The sequence below is a fragment of the Molothrus ater genome, chromosome 4, assembly GCF_012460135.2.
Source record: "Molothrus ater isolate BHLD 08-10-18 breed brown headed cowbird chromosome 4, BPBGC_Mater_1.1, whole genome shotgun sequence".
NCBI lineage: Eukaryota > Metazoa > Chordata > Aves > Passeriformes > Icteridae > Molothrus > Molothrus ater.
Window position 1 is genome coordinate 22,866,729 of NC_050481.2, and position 17,484 is coordinate 22,884,212.

At 39.0% G+C, this 17,484-nt stretch overlaps 1 protein-coding gene across 2 annotated transcripts in view; it reads left to right on the top strand.

Moving 5' to 3' along the window:
• Positions 1 to 17,484, top strand: part of RAP1GDS1 (Rap1 GTPase-GDP dissociation stimulator 1) — a 92,527-nt gene that overhangs the window by 71,150 nt on the left and 3,893 nt on the right. For both annotated transcript variants that reach the window (XM_036381837.2, XM_036381838.2), the window contains 9 exons: positions 1,641 to 1,769; positions 4,102 to 4,227; positions 8,047 to 8,190; positions 8,413 to 8,544; positions 8,944 to 9,078; positions 10,667 to 10,792; positions 11,778 to 11,917; positions 15,098 to 15,224; positions 16,501 to 16,629. In XM_036381837.2, the coding sequence (XP_036237730.1) occupies positions 1,641 to 1,769; positions 4,102 to 4,227; positions 8,047 to 8,190; positions 8,413 to 8,544; positions 8,944 to 9,078; positions 10,667 to 10,792; positions 11,778 to 11,917; positions 15,098 to 15,224; positions 16,501 to 16,629 (1,188 nt within the window). The remainder of the gene's footprint in view (positions 1 to 1,640; positions 1,770 to 4,101; positions 4,228 to 8,046; positions 8,191 to 8,412; positions 8,545 to 8,943; positions 9,079 to 10,666; positions 10,793 to 11,777; positions 11,918 to 15,097; positions 15,225 to 16,500; positions 16,630 to 17,484) is intronic.

Below are 17,484 nucleotides of genomic sequence, written 5' to 3' on the forward strand. Positions count from 1 at the left end.
ATTGAAAGACAGATTTTTCCAGTCAGTTTGGAATGAAGTAGGAGGGTGTAGTAGTGACTCACACATCTGCCAGAGGTAAAATGGCATTCAATGCATGCGCTAGTACAATTTGTACTTACCTGAAATTTGACAACTTCAACAGCTCTTTGGTGTCTGACATGGCATTCTCATAAATTTCACTAAAGACCATGAATCTGTGGAAGAGGTAATCCCTCCCCCCAAAAAAGGAAATTCAGTTACTGGTAAGTAATACAGTTTTTTAAAGATGTCAAGCCATAAGGATTCCTGCTTATCCCCAATAACCTGTAATAACCATGCCATTTAATTACTTGGTACACCTAATTCATAATTATTATCAAAGTATTTTATACTGAATACAAATGAGCTAAACATTCTGGAAGCTTTCATAATTTTCATTATATGAAAATTTCAAGGTTTTTTGAGAAAATGACATGATTCTAAATTTGCTAAACTTCAGATGTCATATGGTTTTATCTCCCTGTAAAAATCTGCTTTTTTTATGGCTCTGATGCCACAGATATAAGAATTCCAACTGATTTCAGTTGCCTAGAATTAATTCCTTAACAAGAAAACCACACTAAAAAAACCCCAACAACCAAACAAATGAAAAAACAAACAAACAAACAAACAAAAAACCCCACCCCACCCCAGAACTCACCAGCAGGGCTTGACCAAAAGCTAAATTAAGTAATACAGTTCTCTTGACATCACTGGGCTTTGGATCCTTGTCTTTTGAGTCTGTAACATTTAAACATAGTTGAAGTGCTTTAGAAACAAAGGAAAAAAGATGCTTAGGAAAATTACTAAACAACATCTGGTATGTTTATGTCTGCTTCATTCTATTCAACTGTGAAACAATGTTTTTCTTCTTTGCTATGTTATAGGTAAAATGTGTAAGAGGAAATACTGTTATAAATAATCTTTTAAACCAATCATGTTTCTGCCTAACCATCAGAGCATCTTTCTATTTGCAGACACCTAGGAGCAATACTTTTCTTACTTGTAAATACTATAAACTTTCATCCTATGCAAGAAATTATCAGAATGGCTTCTAAGGACTTTTCTTAAACCTTCCATTTTTTTGTCTTTATTAAACTTTCTTTTTTCTCAAGCTCTTCATAATCTACATTGTGACTTCCTGTGTTTATGAAACTTTTCATGTTTATTTCAGTGCCAGTTTATATTCATTCTAATTTTAATTTTCCAGTTTTGATCTTTAATTTTAAAAAGAGTACATAGAAAAAGCTCTCAGATAAATCACTGTTTCATTGACCTTGTTCAGGTCAATTTCAGTCAGTTAGTCTCAGTGAGCCCAGAATCAAACCTGACGTTTATTAGGAACCTGATAACCACAAAATTGTCAGTAGCTGCATAATTCACTATACCCTATAAACAGATCAGGAAGGAGTATTTCTGGAAGTACACTCCATTGCCAGGGACAAGAATTATGAGTCCATATCTCAAATATGAACCAAATCCTAGTCTGAAGAGTAGAGGAGACAGAAATTTTAATGTTGCTTAGCCTAGAAGTTGCTTTGTGTGAAAAATGCTTTTTTGGTTAAAAGAACAGTACTATGAAGAGAAATGCTAATTCACTGTTGTACTCTCTTTTTATGTAGATACCTTGCAGTCACAGCTTATCAATATGGGTGTTATTCCTACGTTAGTGAAATTGTTGGGCATTCATTGCCAAAATGCAGCTCTGACAGAAATGTGCCTTGTTGCATTTGGCAATTTAGCAGAACTCGGTAAGTCCATGATACTAATCTCAAATTTACATCCAGTTTTCATAATGTTAAGTCTTAGTTAAAGACTAACAGAAGCTTGTTCAAGTCCTTTTGGTACATTCAACAATAACAGATGAGTAATTTTTGCTTATTTTCTCTAGAATATATAGTTGTCTCTTCTTTTTCCCCTTTCAGCAACTGAAATTTACTTGGGTACTTAATTCAACCTTATGTTTTATGTTACTGTGCTTCAGTTCAACTAAGCACATTTTAAATCATCTAAACAGTATTTCCATAGCACTGCTACTAAATGTGAATTATTTGTTAATAATATAAATATTGTAAGCTGGTGTAGCTCCACAAAGTTTTATCAAGATTAAATTTGGCTCATGAAAATCTCTGAATGAAATTGAGGCAGGCATAGTCATTAATCTGCATACAGTATTATTTTAGGTACAGAATTTTAATATACTCTAATCTAAATACCTCCTTGTATAAATCATGAATAGATGTTAATTTTAGTTAGAACTCCATTTAAATTGAAGTTTGTGGCCCTGCTTTGATCTGATGTCTTTTCAAGCAGATCAGTTTTCATTGGACTTCAACCATGTGTAAATCAATGGGTTGTTAAGGCCTGTGTTTTATTAACATTTGTGGTTTATGTTGTTCTTTTGCTAACATATTTGGAGAAATTCTAGTTTTATGAGTTGGGGTTTTTTTTTACACTGGAGTAAATAATACATAGCACTTACAATATCATCTAAGAACATTTAGCAGTTCAAAATATGAAAAATATATCTCTGAATTTGTAGTACTTGGTGGCCTGAGTTCACAGATTTCAAGGCCAGAGAAAGTATCATGTTACCTAGTTTCGTTTGATCATACACATAATAAATTTATTTACAGGAGACAATTCTTCTTAACAAATCAATAGCTGAAAAAGCCATCAAGGTAGCACTAAAGAAATTAACGAATCAGAGGTCTGCAGGTTGGGCACTGTGTACTGTGTCTGCACAGCAAAAATTGTAAGAGTCATACACTGCAAGTCCTAGTGTTTAAATACAACCAAAACCATAATGATATTAAATATGATAAATGGTAGACTCACTGAGAATTTCCTTCCCCTCTTTGGAAAGATCCAGCTCTCTCTTGTTGAGTAATGAGAACCATGGGAAAAACTTTACAGCAGCTGCTTCCCTTCCAGTTCATACACATTGAAAAGGTGCTCATTCTTTAAGACTGGCACAAAATTAATTTACTCTGTAATACTTTATTCTCCCTTAAGCAGTAGTCAATCACATTGTAACTGTATTATTTTATTTTTGCCTTGTAACTTTGGGGAATTTTTTTGGTGAGGTTATAATTTTTCATCACTTACAAGACAACAGCATTGCACAAATCCCTTGAAAAGCATTATATGACTCTAATTCTGTGTCAAAGCAGGGCACAAACCTGTGATGGATCTGCTAAAATACTGGAAAGATCAAAAATCCACATAGAATATACTATGCAACCAGGCACAGTGAGAGAAAATTATGAGATGTGCACAAAAGTGTCCAGGATTGCAGGTCATGCTTTTCCCAAGTCCTTGGGGTCAGTTCTACAGTAAAGTAATCCCTAAGCATCTGTCAGAGCAATAGCAAAGGTGCTGGAAGGTTTTCTGGCTACAGATGGCCCTCAGGAGGTGGCAACTGGAGAATGCAGAACACCAGCCCTACCACCTGCAGCCCTTGTAATACTGCCAGTGAGGAGGAATATGATACAGGCAATGGAATAAGAGATGCTTTTGTTGAGTGTACATTTGAAGACCTGCTGGCTAATCTGGTAGGAACCTCGCCCATCTGTAAAACTGCTTTATGCTGTATCTGTGCAGTATGAGATGGCTCAGCAACAGCCACACACAGATTTCAAAAGAAATGTCACCATCATGAGACCATGTAAATATTAAAGCATTTGGTGCAAATCTTCATCTCTCCCATAGAAAATGCAGTATATAACCTGCTCTTCTTTCTCTTAAGCTGAGAGAAATCAAAGACTTCTTTTTGTACTATTACTGTTGCTAGAGCTAGCTTATATTTTGGTGGGCAAAACCAGACCAAACAGCCTTGAATCATATATTTATATATTTTTAACAGCCTTAACCATAACTAATTCAGGTCAGCACATTTAAAGGGTTAAATTTTATCTTTAAAATTTATCTTTTCATTTTGTGACAAGCATGAGTCTATTGCTCTTGTCTGTGAAGAGCAGTTAGTCATCTTGCTGAATAAGCCTGGTAACAAAGAGAAAAAGTTGTTCTACCTTCTTATGTGGTTTGTTTACTTTATACTGATTTTCTCCTTTTGCTTCACAGAGTCAAGTAAGGAGCAGTTTGCCTACACAAACATTGCTGAAGAGCTTGTGAAACTGTTCAAGAAGCAAATAGAGCATGATAAAAAAGAGATGATTTTTGAAGTTTTGGCCCCCCTGGCAGAAAATGGTGAGAATTTTTTTTCTTACTCTATCTTTTACTCATTCTCTTTTGGGTATTTTTTATTTCAGTATATCGGTGTGTTTTTCAGGCACAAAATGCAGAATATTGGGCTGTCTCCTTCCAAAGCCACCACAACTGATCCTTATGATTGTGGTGTCATGAAAAGTGAATGGGTCTTAATTGTTGAGCATATGACAGGAGCCAGAACATTGTTGATGCTAATTCCATCACTGATTCACTCTGTATACAATTATGTTATATTTTATTGCTCTTTGCCCACAGTGGGAATATCAAAAGCTGCTTTTTAGAGAGCTTCACATTTGTCTGCAAACATTGGCTCAAGTGTTCATTGACCATTGGAGCACCAGGACATTGTTTCCTGGAATTGCAGAGCCACTGGCAGTTCCATTTCCTATAACGTTATTTTTGCTAGGGGCATGTCAATTGCAGAGCTAAGGTCTGGACACTCTGCCCTTACTGTTCATTGAGAGATCATATGAATTTAATTTGGGTGTTTGGTGGCATATCTTAGATAGCCCCAGGCAGCCCCTGGGAGTTTGACTCACTGCTCAAGCCAGAGCAGGAATTGATGTGCACCCCTGATCACCCGTCTGGGATGTTCCTCCAGAGGAACAAGGGATCAAACAAAAGTGGCTTGTACAATGTATCATCTGCCCTTGATGGAAATAAAGAAATGAGTTAACAAGTGGAGATGGACTGTGGGAAGCAGTTCTGTGTAGGGAAGACATCACAGTATTTGATGGCTCTCTAACCTTGTTTTAACCACTTCAGCAATAAAGCTTCTTTTAATTGAACAGATTGTTAGATAGAACTGCAAACTCAGATTTATGTTTCATCCTATTCTGTTGTGCATGCACACTCTGTGTGTGTCTGTTTTACAAAGTATAAACTTTCACTTCAATTTATGTAAGTCAGTATAAACTTTCACTTCAATTTAAAAAGGTTTTTTGACTTTTAAGTGGCATGGAAAATCAATTCCTTTTTTCAGCTCTAAAAATGCACATCTTTTCCAAAATATATAATTTACTATATAATAACTTAAAATCTTCTCTAAGATAGTTCCATCCTCAGAGTGACACAAAATAGGGTTGAACTTTTTGTGTGTTTGATATATGTCAGTTCAAATGCTTAAATTTTCTTAGAGTATGTTTTTTAGTTGCAATAAGATTTGAGAAATTCACTGCTGCTGACCCTGACTCAGATGCTCAGATGTTGAAAGGTAGTCAGAAAAACATTTCCACTGTGGATTCAAGGCATACATAAATGAGTTCACTTTGCTGGTACTGTTTAGGTGCTTTTCATTGTAATTAGCAATAGGTCAGAAGGGAAAAACATCTCAATTAAGTATTTGCAGAGTCTGGATTTTGGTGGTTAGGGCGTTTTAAGGTTTTTTACCATGGTGGTTTGACAGGAAATATGTTTTCTGGGATGCTGTGGTTAGGCCAATGGATGCTCAGATTTTAATATTGGTACCTAATGTGGCCATTGGGACATTGGATCTGCCTCTGAGAACACGGGGTTAAAGCAGGGCTCCCCCCGGGGAGGCTCTCTTGGGTTCCGGTCAGGGAAAGAGTTCGGGTGTCTCCCCCGGCCCAGCTGCTGCTGCTGGGCAGGGGAAGGGCAGCCATGCAGCCGGGTGAGGTAGGCCTGACCTTGGACAGAGAGGGGAGGTGAAGAGGCCCCGGGGATGGAAGGGTGGGAGAAGCACCAGGAGGCATCGGGCAGCCCCCCCAGGAGAGAGAGAGAGAGAGAGAGAGAGAGAGAGAGAGAGAGAGCCTGTGCCTGTGCCACCTTGAAATTTAATAGTGGCCGACTGAGAAGGAGAAGGGGCGGGGTGCAGCTGGGCAGCCGTGGGAGTTCTGGACAGACAGAGCCTCAGATTTTTAACCCTTTTCTTGGATGATGGAAACCTTACAAATGCTAATCCTCCTGGAGTTGAATGAGAAGAGAGATATAGAGGAGATAAGAGGAAATGGGCCACAAGAGAAATAGAGAAGAACTCAGGTGGAAGAGATGATGGAGTAGCTTATGCTGGACTCTTTTTGTGTAGCCATGGACAGAACCATGTTCCTTGTGATACAGGGACTGCATTCTAGGGGGAGGCAATGCCTCAGGACCAAGAGGGTTCGGTGTGGGTACCCCTCGGCCCCAGGGGGTGACAAATATGGGGGGGACAGGTGTCCCAAAGTTGAGACTGTGCCTTTTTGGAGTGGGATGAAGCATCCTTAAAAGTCGACCCTAGAAGCAGCTCTGGTCCGTGTTCAGTGGTGAGAGCGCTGGACACGAAAGGAAGAGGTCACCACTGGCACAAGAAGGACTCCTTCTCCTGTTGATGAACTGAGGATTGAGTATTCTGAAGGGTGGTGCCGGACCGAGAGTCGATGATTTGGGGGATGTATGGTATTGGGAATTTGGTGGGGAGGAGGAGGAGATGTATTTGTGAAGTTTTCATTTTCCTTGTGTGTTTCTTTTTTTTCTTCTCCCTTTTCCTTGTAGTTTAGTTAATAATTTTTTTTTTTCTCTTCTAAGTGGGAGCCTGCTTTGCTTATTCCTGGTCACATCTCACAGCAGAAACCAGGGAGAGGGTATTCTCATGGAGGCACTGGCATTGTGCCAGTGTCAAACCATGACATTTTCTAATTTACTTGTTGATTAAGCATGCTGGTGTAGCAATTTCAAATCACAGAACATCTGCAACCCTGTATTCTATAGCTAAGGGTATTCTCTATTTTTTAAAGCACCTCAGTGCAAAAGAGCCTATTTAAAGAAAAAATCCCCACTGGAGATTTTGCATTTCCTTACGAAGTTCATGAGAAGGTCAGCCGCTCTTAAAGGAACAATGAATTTCACTGAGGCAAAAAGCCTAGTGACACCAGGAAACTGAGAGTCAGACACATCCTTCACCAGAGATAAAACACACTTCCTCTCCCAAGTGTGGTCTGTAAACTGTATGAAAAAAATATTTCCAAAGCCCTGGCCTAAACATATTTTAACTTGGGTTAACACCTTTTTGCAAAAATATCATTTCATGTAGAAAACTGAGAGAAATCCACTTTTGCACACTTCTGCAGAGCTTTGTGACTATTTTTCAAAATCAGCCTGCAAAAACTACCAGAATCACTTCCATGTATGAAGAGACCTCACATAGCATAAGACAGCCTGCCATTCCCTCTTAACAGAAAGGGAGTTTAGGCATGTAAAGAAGATTCCAAAGAAGATTCCATCTATTAAATATTTTGTTATTTTAGAAAAAAGGGAAAAAAAATATTGTTCCCAGATTTTATGTCACTTGAAAAAAAAATACTACCTTCTCAAGCCTTCTTTTGAGTAGCAACTAAGAAATTAGTTTGCCTCATCAGTTTCCAGAACAAACTTCTCTGCCAACCCAACCTTTTGGATTTGACCTTTCTGCACTCCTCCTGCAGCCCTTTCAACAAATGGCAGATATACTGTCTGTCTTTGGAAAGCATGAACACAGCACAATCCTTATGAGTCTGCTGTGCCATGACTGAGGTGCCAGAAGTTTGCTGTAGAGAAATATCCTCATTTTTAGAAGTGAAGAGCTCCATACACCTTCAGCTTATGACTTGTGCTCTAAAGGAAGTCCAGAGCCAGAGAGCCTGTTAGATGAATAATAACAGAAGTTGGCCATAAGAATTTCAAATAAAGAACCTGTGGTTTTATGTACACAAGTTGTCAGTGAAAACACTGACATCACTGTTTCTTACAGTCTGTCCTGCCTATGTGTGTAGGATAGATGCATTTAAAATGATTCTGACTCCTATTATCCATGTTATTTTCCAGATGTCATTAAACTTCAGCTGGTTGAAGCAGGTTTGGTGGAGTGCCTACTTGAGATTGTCCAGAAGACTGTGGACAGTGACAAAGAGGATGATATTGCAGAGCTTAAAACAGCTTCTGATCTTATGGTTCTATTATTGCTTGGAGGTAAGGGTGGGCTGTCACTATGTTCTGCTAAGCAACAGCAGATACCTGTAGCACTGTTTGGCAGCTGAATTTCACTATTTATTAATTTTCTAAATAACCTAGGTGACCTGCTGCACACCAGGCAGATTAATTGTAGTGGAACCAGGAGAGCTTCACAAATATAAAGAGAAGTTTCTCTAACAATCACTTTGGCTTGCTGACTCTCTGTGCTTTTTACCTCAGATGAATCCATGCAAAAGTTATTTGAAGGAGGAAAAGGCAGTGTGTTCCAAAGAGTACTTTCATGGATTCCTTCCAATAGTCATCAGCTACAGCTTGCAGGAGCGCTGGCTATTGCAAATTTTGCCAGAAATGGTAAGAACATGCCATAATAACTTAAGTAAATTTATGTGTGCCCCTCTATCATGCTCTGTCTGTAGAGCTGCAAACAACAACTATGTTGCAGTAAAGCTGCTGAGTTACACAGCAACATCACTAGTTTTAAACTTTACAATCCTCAAAAGCATTAAACCTACTTAAAAAATATTATTTTGCATGTGTAGAGGGGTAAAGGAGATTTCTGCCTTCTGATTTCTTTTATCACTCTTGTAAGTTTGTCATGAGCACTGCAATTCTCATATATGATGGTAGTCAAATTCTCAACAATGAAAACTAAAAAGGAGCAAGGAAACAACCCTTATATTCATAAGAAGCTGTTGTAAAAATCTTAGTAATAATTTTCCCTTCACAAATGACTTGTTACATCTCGCACAGACGGAAACTGCATCCATATGGTGGATAATGGCATAGTTCAAAAGCTGATGGATCTGCTAGACAGACATGTGGAGGATGGAAATGTAACTGTGCAGCATGCTGCACTGAGTGCTCTCAGAAACCTGGCTATTCCTGGTAAGCCTCTCTTTGCATTGCTAACCACCCAAAGGTGAAATTCTGTTCTCCCACTGTACCCCCTAGGGAATGTGGGTGGGAGCACTGACTGACAGTCCCAGAGGCAGGTCAGACTGCTGCTTTTCATTCTGGCCCATCACTGCTTTTGTGTCTGTTGCACAGCAGTTCAGAAAAGCAGTTCTGAATACTTCACAGGCATAGTGACTGTCCCTTGCCACTTTGATCCCACAGTATCCCCCCACAAAGAAAGGGCAGCCTTGTAATTGGTGAGGAGCTGAGGAGGCCTTGAATATGATTTCTCAACCTTTTTTGTCCAGAGCACTGCATATTTATTTTTCTTTCTGCCTTTTTTTTGCTTCATTTGCAATCTGTCTCACAGCTGAGGGTCCCTACCAGAGAACAGTGTCCACTTTGTTAAAACACTCCATCTTACGTAAGACACTGAAAGTTGCCAAATTAGAGCTGGAGGTAGACCAACAGAATAGCCAGCCTATTGCAGTTAGTTACTGTTTGTTGGCAGTAAGCTGAATGCTAATTTTGTCATTTTTAGTAACTTGATTTGTGTGAGTTTTGATTACCCAAGCATAAAGGTAGAGCATGCACACAAAACAGCAAATCAAATCCATAACACTGGTGTATGGTTTCTTGTGCCAAGCCAAAAATAAGTCTTTCATTCACATAGTCTTATTTTACTATTTTTGGTTTTGACAAATCCTAACTTTTAGAAATGATCATGCATACATAACTAAACCCACTGAGGTTTAGCAGTATTCCATTTGCTTACCTTTCTCAGGTGAGTCATTCTTTTCACTTCCATCAGTCAGCTTCCCTGTAGCCTGTGCTGAAGGGTGTCTGCCAGAGACCTACATCACCATCCCTGTACATTGTTAGAAAGAAATGAGCAAGTAATAACTGACCTCAGTGATGAGCTCTGTGTCAAAACACTATTTCAAATACCTAATAACTATTTTATTCCAAGTACACTACTGGGCAAGGTTTGCACCTTAAATACATTTCAGAGAGCTCTGTGAAAGTGGAGAACATGGACTAGTGGAAAGGATGAAAGAGAGGTTGGAGAGGGGAAGAAGGCAACAAAAGACTACAGACTCCAGGCATGTCAGGCTAGAGTGTTATTTGTATGAAGTATTGGAACTGGGTAAGGGGTTATATTCTGCTAATTGGATGCTTTGCTTTGCTAATTAGTTCCTTTGCGTGTGAGAAATTGAAGAGTGTGGTTGGGACTCAAAGATTCCTCCTATTTGGGGGTGCAAGTATTAGCCTGGCCTCCTGCCTGATGCATTTTGTGGAAGATACCTTTCCTACACCAAAGGGAGGAGTCTACCCCTTTGGTGGTGCTCAAGCTGAATACAGAAATTTAGATGTGCATGCTATTAAAAAGCAGTTAATTTCACAGGAATCGTGACATTTTTCCACAACACAGTATCACCAGTGCACACTGTTCCTGAAGTCTGTGCTCACAACCTCTTTTTCAAACCACGTCTGAAAATTTGCTTCCAGTCCAGCTCTGAAATTAACTGCATCTTCCAGAAATGTTTTTGAGATCAATCCCTGTTCTTTATTCATGCAGTTGTAAATAAGGCTAAGATGCTATCAGCTGGCGTTGCAGAAGCTGTGTTGAAATTTCTCAGATCGGAGATGCCCCCCGTTCAGTTCAAGCTGCTGGGAACATTAAGAATGTTAATAGATGCACAAGGTAAAAATAAACTGTTCTCTATGTTAAGTGATTCTCTTTGGTTCAGGCTGTGATACGCTGCCAAGATTCTTAAAAGAGAGAAGCAGAGCTTTTCTAAATTTCATTCCTGAAGTCATGGAATCAATTTAATACACATGCAAAAGGATAGGAACATGGGTTGATTTTTTTTTCAGAACTCCTAAACTGACTACCAGGGACCCTCCAAATAGGTGTCAAATGCTTATTTTTCAACTTCTTTACACTGTCACATTACAAGTGTGTATTGAGGTGTGAGTGTTTTGAGCTACCACTCCTGTTTTGCTGTTCACTTACTGTATTCCCTGGCTGTACCTCGGTCCTTGGAACAAGATAATACTCTATTAATTGATAGACTGCAATTCCGAAAAGAAAAAGCACCTTTTAGTTACCAACTTGTTCCAGGATGAGGATTTATAAAATCAGAAATCTGCTAAAAACAGAATAGTTCATGAGGTAAATTAGCTGTGTATTTATTTTTGACTCAGTCCTACAGATTTTTTCAAAAGATCCATTCTAGTTCTAGCAAAGCATTGGATGCGAAATAGACTTTTTTTGAAGAAACTTACGTGACTTACAGTCTATCAAAACTGATCTGACTGACCACAGTGCTCCCTTCTGGCAGCAGTCCCTCCTGGTTTTTAATTCTTTAACTGGCTCACAGCTCAGCTGGGGATGTGATATCACCTGTATTTTCCCTACTCTTCATCAGTGCACAAGCTTCATTAACTGGGGTGATAAGTTGTTTCAAAAACTGGATTATTAATGTTTTTCTGGATTTTTTTTAATTTCTTTTCATTTTGACTGGCTTTACTTGCTTCAATGCAACCTAGACTTTTCCCACTGGTAGTACAAGCTAGTGAAGTTCTTCTAACTCCTTCAAGTTAGTAACTTTCAGCTTGTTTTTCTAGCACTTGCTTTAAAAAAGTGACAACCTTTTTGTTGTGTTGTTGGCTCCGGCACCATGTAGCAGAAGCAGCTGAACAGCTGGGCAAAAACGTAAAACTGGTGGAACGCTTGGTGGAGTGGTGTGAAGCCAAGGATCACGCAGGTGTGATGGGAGAGTCCAACAGACTACTTTCTGCACTTATACGACACAGCAAATCAAAAGTAAGTTAGCGGACAAAAAGGTCAACTTGTCAGAACCAAGAGTTACCTGTGCACTTCCTGTTGGTAACCAACCCTCCACCTTGCAATCCTTCTAGAGCCAGGTTGGGTATTCATGTGTTACATCTCCTCTGCCCAAGGCTTGACCCATTTTTATTTTAAATGTATCCTGCAGAAGTTCAGCATGCTGTATTCTCTCTGTATTTATGATGCTATATATGAAGAATCAGTGAACTCAGTTGTTAGGATCTTGCTATATATTTATATTAAACTGAGATCCAGAAATAGTCTGTCTCCCTACTCTTCATACAGCATATTTCAAACTTTTAAGATTCTGATGGATCATAAGAAATGATAATTTATTCCAAATTCTAACAAAATCTTGCTTGTATATGGCAAAAGGTACAACATTAGGAAAAATTCATCTGCCCCTCCCTTCACTTTCATATCAATCGAATATCTTTACTTAAGCAGTCCAAGTCCATCATTCTTGTTCAGCTGAGTATTAGACAAAGCAGCCTTATGAAGGACAAACACATCTCTGGAGACAGCCTATTTCAGGCTCAGACTTCCTTCAGCATATTCACTGATAAGAACATAGGCTGCATTACTGAACTTAAATAGCAAGTGTGATTTGGAGAGCTTGGACTGTAATAGTGACCTCTTCATTCATCCATGGTATTTATGAAGTGAAAAATATAGTAGGGCCCTGATGTGTACTGAGTGTCTCCAAGAACAAATCAACAGGCCTCACAGGGATTTAAATCTTTGCTGATTGCTAATATCACTGTCTCTGCCTAACACCCCTTCTCCATTTTATGTTCAGCCTCTAAAACTGATCAGTGTTCATTTTTCTGGTTCCCACTTCTTCTGCACCCCTCCCCAATGTCCCCAACATGTATGCATGGATGGCAAACACCACCACAGATGTGAGACTAATATTCTCTATAGGACAGCAGAATTCCATTCTAAATATGGAGACAGTACTGATTACATCAAATAGATATTAAGGCAGAAATTAACCGCATTATCACAGGTGAATTAATTTTTGTTGGGTGCATGTATTGACAGAGGAAATCTGACATGAAGAGGATAACAGAGCTGAGAGGGTAGGGATTTTTAAGCTTTTGCTGCCCTCTAGGTTTGAATAGGAGTACAGCTGTATGGCTCTTAACATCAGGTTTGAATTAGGCTTTTAATTTTAAATGCTTTGGGGGAATATTTACAAAGGCAACAGTCAGTTTTAGTCATTCTACAAAACTGGAGTAGGTACCTGTGATTTCAGCCACACTAGTACCAAACCTGATGGCTGTCATCTATTCAGTACTGCCTATTAAAGGGTGAGGTTCACCTACAGTATAAAAAATTTTGATGTCAAAGATGCTGATTGGTTCCTAAGCCTTATATACCGAAAATTCCACACCAATTTAAATAGAACTTAGCAGTTCCCAGATTATCTCAGTCTGAAAACTACTTTGGAGTGTTGGTTTTTGGGTTTTTTGTTTTTTTTTTTGTTGAGATTGGGATTGAAGGTATTTCAGATAGTATTTTATATTTAGGTTTAGATGTTTATTTTTTTAATTTCTGTTATAGTCTCACAGTAGTGAGACTATAAATCTCACTATCTTGGCTGTGGCTAGTGTAAGAAAGGGGGATGCATTTTAAATGGAAATTTAAGATATAGATGAAAAATTTAAATTGTATTCTTGTTTCAAGATTAATGCTACTTCAAACCTTTGCGCACTCACAGGACAAATAAAAAATAATAAAAAAACAATCCACATTTCCTCAAACAGTTTCCTTTCAGCATGCTAAGTTACCTGATTTTCAGGCAAACAATTTGCAACTATTTTTGGGATATAAGATGGTGAAAACATGAGGTGCACAATCACTTGTGAAATTACAACTAATACCTGTAGAGTATTAGTCTGCTATAATCTTTATCTCTTGTCACATAAGTTGGATCAAATTTTGGACTTGAAAACAGAATCCCAGCTGGGTATTCTTATCTATTTTAGACACATTTAACCCAGTTAAAAACATTTTAAGTTCCTAGATACTGGGCAGCAGTACTGCACAACAGTTCTCTTTAACAGCTGGCTTTAGAACAGAAACCAACACATTGATGTCCCATACATACCTTTTCCTTACCTCCTTTGTATTTGAAGAAAAATTCCATAATAAGATACCACTGCTTGTTTTCCTGTCTTATGTCTAAACAGCTTTTCAAGTACACCATTTCTGTTACATAGTAAGATGTAATATTTGTGATCTCACCTCTCTGAACATTTTGAAGAAACTCTGAAAATTCGTGGAGAAAGATGAAGCATTTAATAACTTTATTATAACTATGTTTGTGTGTTTCCTTACCTCAACCATATAGTTAGTTGGATACTTTGAACCCTTAATTATTTGATGATTGATGGCACAGCATGAGAACTTGAATTACACCGTATAACCTGGAAAAGAGTTCATTATGTGTGTCTTAACTTAGTTATGGGTTTACCTGCTGCAGCTGGGCACTCGGAACAAATCCAGGCATAGTAGGAACTCAGTTTACCTCTGGTGGAAAAGGTTTAGGCGACAGTGAAGAGAAAGGAGAGGATTCTATTGAAGAGTTTTAATCCAGAGTTCTATTCCAGGATGACAGACCTCCGAATCTTGTAACAGCTCCCAATAGAATCCCGACCGCATGGTCCCATCTCCTTTTAAGCCCCGGGGACAGGGGGAGGGGAAGGGACAGGTGAGGGCCAACCAGGTGGGAGGAGGGGAAGGTTCGAGGGATACAGACACTTGGACAGGCCAATGAGCCCAGACCTGAGGGGCATCTTTTGAACTTCTGCCAACCACACGACGCCCTTGCTGGAATGTTAAGATTGATGGACAGCTCTTAGCAGGAGGGCAAAAGGGGAAAGGAAAGGTTGGCACACCTGAGGGGTTGGGATAGGTGAAACAGGAAATGGCATCACACTGCAACAACCTGCCTTGGTTTAACACACTTAGAATTGCAGAGCAGTAACAGGTGGCCTGCATATCTGTACACTGATGTATAAAGTGATTCTATGTGCACAAAGCCAATAAGTACCCTTACCCAAAGATAACACAGCATCCCTGACAGTTCCCTTATTTAATATAGTTTGTATGCAATGCAGAATTTTGTCATCTTTGCGTTATTTATTTTAGGATGTAATTAGGACCATTGTACAGAGCGGTGGCATCAAGCATTTAGTAACCATGGCGACCAGCGAACACGTAATAATGCAAAACGAAGCTCTTGTTGCACTGGCATTGATAGCGGCTCTAGAGTTAGGTGAGTATCCCAGGAGCTCACTCCACCTGTTTCCTTTCCAGTCTGTGCCCAGGAGAAGTCGTGAAGGGAGAATGCAGTGTAGAATAGCCTCCTCCTTCCACCTGCCTTTCAGTTTTTCCATTGTGCTTCATGCAGACACAGGCAAGCCATCATGTTATGCAGGAAACTGGAGAGTGCTGGTTATACGGGATCTGCTCCATCATTCTGGTAGGAGGTGGAGTGATCTAGAAAGGCCCTCCAGCTTAACTTTCAGATTTGGGGTAAAACTCAGAAAGCAAACATATCTTAGACTAGAGACTATATGACCTGACCACATTCCTACACTGGAACGTTAATCTGCTTTTGAGAGAGCTTTTCAAAATGAAGAGTCTACTTACCTAATAAGTAAGAACTTGAGAATACACAGAGGTGGTTAATGCCCCCAGCGTGTCTCCATTAAATTACCCAGGATTAAGTGCAAGAATTGCCATATGTAGGCAGACATGATTACATGTCTTGACCTGCGTTTGTAGTACCTCAGCTTTTGAAACAGTAAAGTAAATGCTCAACAGAGGTTTTGTTTATCCTGTTTACTTTCTTATTAACTAAGGAACTAAACAAACAACCTTACATATTTTTGTTCTTTATTTCATCTCTCGCCATTGTGTACTAGACGAATGCTCTGTTCAACTTTTGAATCACTGCCAATACATCAAGGAATTGTTTTAAATAAAGAAAGATGTTCCTATTCACATGAATCATCCCTTTGTCTTGTCTTCAGGCATTTAAAGGTTGAGCCGAATTCAATACGTGTATATTAGAAAGCTACAGAGGCAGTAACTCAAATGGAGATCTTGAAAAGTTTTCCACAGGCTTTATAATGGACCCTGAGCTCCCTCTACCATGGAATCAAGAACTATGCAATCTTTATTTACTCAGACAGACTTTCCAAAAGCAAATTCAGGCAATGGAAGTGTTGAAAGCTGAAATATTACAGGTGTTGGCTTAAATGGCTAGGAAGCCTCATGGCTCTTCCATCAGCTTACTGAACATTAAACTGGATTTCATCATTAAACCTGTGATTGTCCTTTCAAGCAGTTAGACAACTTCACATTTTTATAGCAAGAGCTGTGATTCTTGTCATCATACCATCAAATATGTGCTTGAGTTTTATACCAATGCGTTATGTACCAGTCTTTCACTCTGGTGAGAGATCATGTTTCAATAAAGGGACAACTCATGGAAGCGTCAAAGCAAGTGGCACTTCCAGACTTACAAATTTTCACTTGTATTTCAGTCACTGCTGAAAAGGATCTTGAAAATGCTCAGCTTGTTCAGATTCTACACAGACTGCTCTCAGACGACAGGAGTGCTCCAGAAATAAAATATAACTCCATGGTGCTGATCTGTGCTCTTATAGGATCTGGTGAGTATTCAGGAGAGGCTGCTTCCCAAGATTTATGTACGCAATATAGTTCTGTCCTACAGCTGAACCCAGATCATGTGCAAACATGCTGTGACTGGTTCTCTGTTCACAATGGATATAAAGACACTGTGATATATGTCTATATATATATGACTCATATATATATAAGATATATGACTCTGTAGTGTCTATCTATAGTGTCAAGGATGAAGCTGTTAACTCAGTTTTGGACATTAACTGCAAAAACTTGACCCTGGCTTCTGCAGGATGCAACTAGCTCAAACTTTAACAGGAAAGAAATGAAAGCATTTAAAATTATACAAATATCAAGTTGTCATTGTAAATATGCAGATCACAAGAATTTAATTTTCATTTCTAGCTGCAAGTTCCCTGTAATTGATGTGTGATGGTGCTTTAGGAAGGATCATTACATTTATGTCACTAGGAAAACTCCTTCCCTCAAGCCCTCACATGCTCAGCCCACCAGGCACAATGTGCACTAACACACATCAGTGCTGGACACTGTAAACTCTCATCTCTCTGAGCTCACCCTCTGCTAAAGGTCAGGCTGTTTACAGGCTCTTCAAGCAGGCTGTGGTTTGATATTGCAATTTCCCATCTGTGTGCGGGCAGACAAAAACCACAAAACAAAAAAGAGCAAGGTGTCATGGGGAAATTTCATTCAAGGTTTCAAGAAGATGCTACATTTCTTTCATTCAGTTCTTTAAGAAAGATTGAATCTGTGGAGAGAGAACAAATTTCATTCCATAAAGTTCTAGGCATTTACAGTCAACTAAGATGACAAAGAACTGGAATAATTACAGAAAAGGGGAAAATCAGAGCCTGTCTGCACAA